This window comes from Tupaia chinensis, unplaced genomic scaffold (assembly GCF_000334495.1).
Source record: "Tupaia chinensis unplaced genomic scaffold, TupChi_1.0 Scaffold000704_1, whole genome shotgun sequence".
NCBI classification, from domain to species: domain Eukaryota; kingdom Metazoa; phylum Chordata; class Mammalia; order Scandentia; family Tupaiidae; genus Tupaia; species Tupaia belangeri.
In genome coordinates, this window is record NW_006160227.1 from 3,079,340 (window position 1) to 3,081,083 (window position 1,744).

The 1,744-nt window shown below is 58.4% G+C and overlaps 1 protein-coding gene across 3 annotated transcripts in view; it reads right to left on the reverse strand.

The window, feature by feature from the left end:
• Positions 1–1,744, reverse strand: part of SLC6A6 (solute carrier family 6 member 6) — a 95,485-nt gene that overhangs the window by 27,663 nt on the left and 66,078 nt on the right. For all 3 annotated transcript variants that reach the window (XM_006160681.3, XM_014592482.2, XM_014592483.2), the window contains one exon: positions 209–341. In XM_006160681.3, the coding sequence (XP_006160743.1) occupies positions 209–341 (133 nt within the window). The remainder of the gene's footprint in view (positions 1–208; positions 342–1,744) is intronic.

Consider the following 1,744-nt stretch of genomic DNA (forward strand, 5'->3'; position numbering starts at 1 on the left):
ACTGGCAGCTTGGAAGTGACCCCGGCGGGGCGCTGAGGCCGTCGGGTGGGCAGATGCGAAAACACCAGAGGCCCACGCTGTCCACTGCCACGCCCTCCCTCGTGGGGCTGACTGTGGGCAGGAAGGACCGGCAGGGCGGGGGAGTCTCTCCGCCCGGGGCTGGCTTACTGCCGCCCTCCCCGAGGTAGGGGACAGATGCCCAACTTACCTTCCCCGTGGACCTGACGCCCTTCCAGATGCAGAAGAAGCAGATCAGCCAGACCAAAAGGAGGCAGAGCGCGAGGTCCCACTTCAGTGCGCCGGGGTGGCCGATTCCAGGTGACAGGCTCAGCACGTTGCGCCTTGGGGGACACAGAGCGAGGTCAGTGGGGCTCGGCACGGCACGTCCGAGGCCTGGACTCGGAGGCTGCGTTTACCTAAGTCGTCTCCCCTCTCCGGGCTCTGGAAGCCCCACCTGCCTCTTTCTGGAGTTGTCGGGGGTCAGGAATAGGATGGGTTTGGACTCTTGCATCAGACAGACCTGGGCTCACCCCGGCCTGGCCCCTGAGCCTCAGTCTCTTCCTCTGTAAAATGGGCACTGATTCTGCCGGAAAAGCCGCAGAACCTCCTTCGGTGCCAACCGTGGGCCACGCAGCGCAGTCCGACCTCAGCTCCCCTGTGCAGCCCTGATGGGGGGTGAGCTACCAGCCCCCCGAGGTGCCGTCTCATCGTCCGTAGGATGGGGAAATGCCGCCACAGGGTCCTCTGCCCCATCCCTCTCTCTCTGTTACTCTATAAGTTACCTGTTTTTTTTTTTTTTTTGAGAGGTTTTTGCTATAGGGCACATATGCTCGCCAGATAGACAGAGAGAGACAGAGAGACAGAAAGCGAGAAATCACCCCCCAGGGGGGATGGCCATGCTGCAATCCCTTCTCCTCCATTCTCCTCTCGGGATCTTGGGCATGCATGCACGCGAGCCCGGCGTGAGTTAAGCACTGGGTCTGGGACTTGAACCGTGGTCAGCTACTTTGGAGTCCAGTAACATAGCCATTATGCCAACTGCTGGTCCTTCTGTATGTTATCTGGAGCTCTTATTAAAATGTGAGTGTAGGGACCAGCAGATGGCGTGGTGGTTAAGGGTGCTGGACTCCCACATGGCTGACCATGGTTCGAGTCCTGGACCTGACACTTTGCTTTCTCACCCCCGCTTCCCCCTCACTCTGTCCCTCTATGGTCAAATTAAAATAAATAAAGATAAATAAAATAATTCTTAAAACAAATGTGCGTGTAAGGGAGAGTGCTCCATCCACGGGTGTCGAACATACACCTTTTTGCAAGGGCTTGCTTTATTTTGTTTTAGTCTGCATAAGGTACATGCACTTGCCGGAGAGAGACAGAGAGAGAGAGAGAGAGAGAGAGGGAAAGTGAGAAAGCATCCACGCTCCTTCGCTCTCCTCTGGACTTTGGGCACACACACACACTTGGTGCGTTCCTTGAGCTGCCGGGTCCGGGACGTGAACCTGAACCCTGCAGCCAACCGCGTGGGATCCAGTGCCCCAACCTCCGCGTCACCTCCAGCCCCTGCAGGGACTTGGTGTGAGGAGAAAACCCACAGGACCCTGAGCACAGGGTCTGGGCCGCAGCCAGCTCTGGCAGCCCTGAGGCGTTGTGACCGTGGCCTGCTGGGATGTCCAAAGCTGGCCCTTCGGCAAGCAAGACGATGTGGAATGACACCCAGGCTCAGGACCGGGGCCCCACAGCCTCG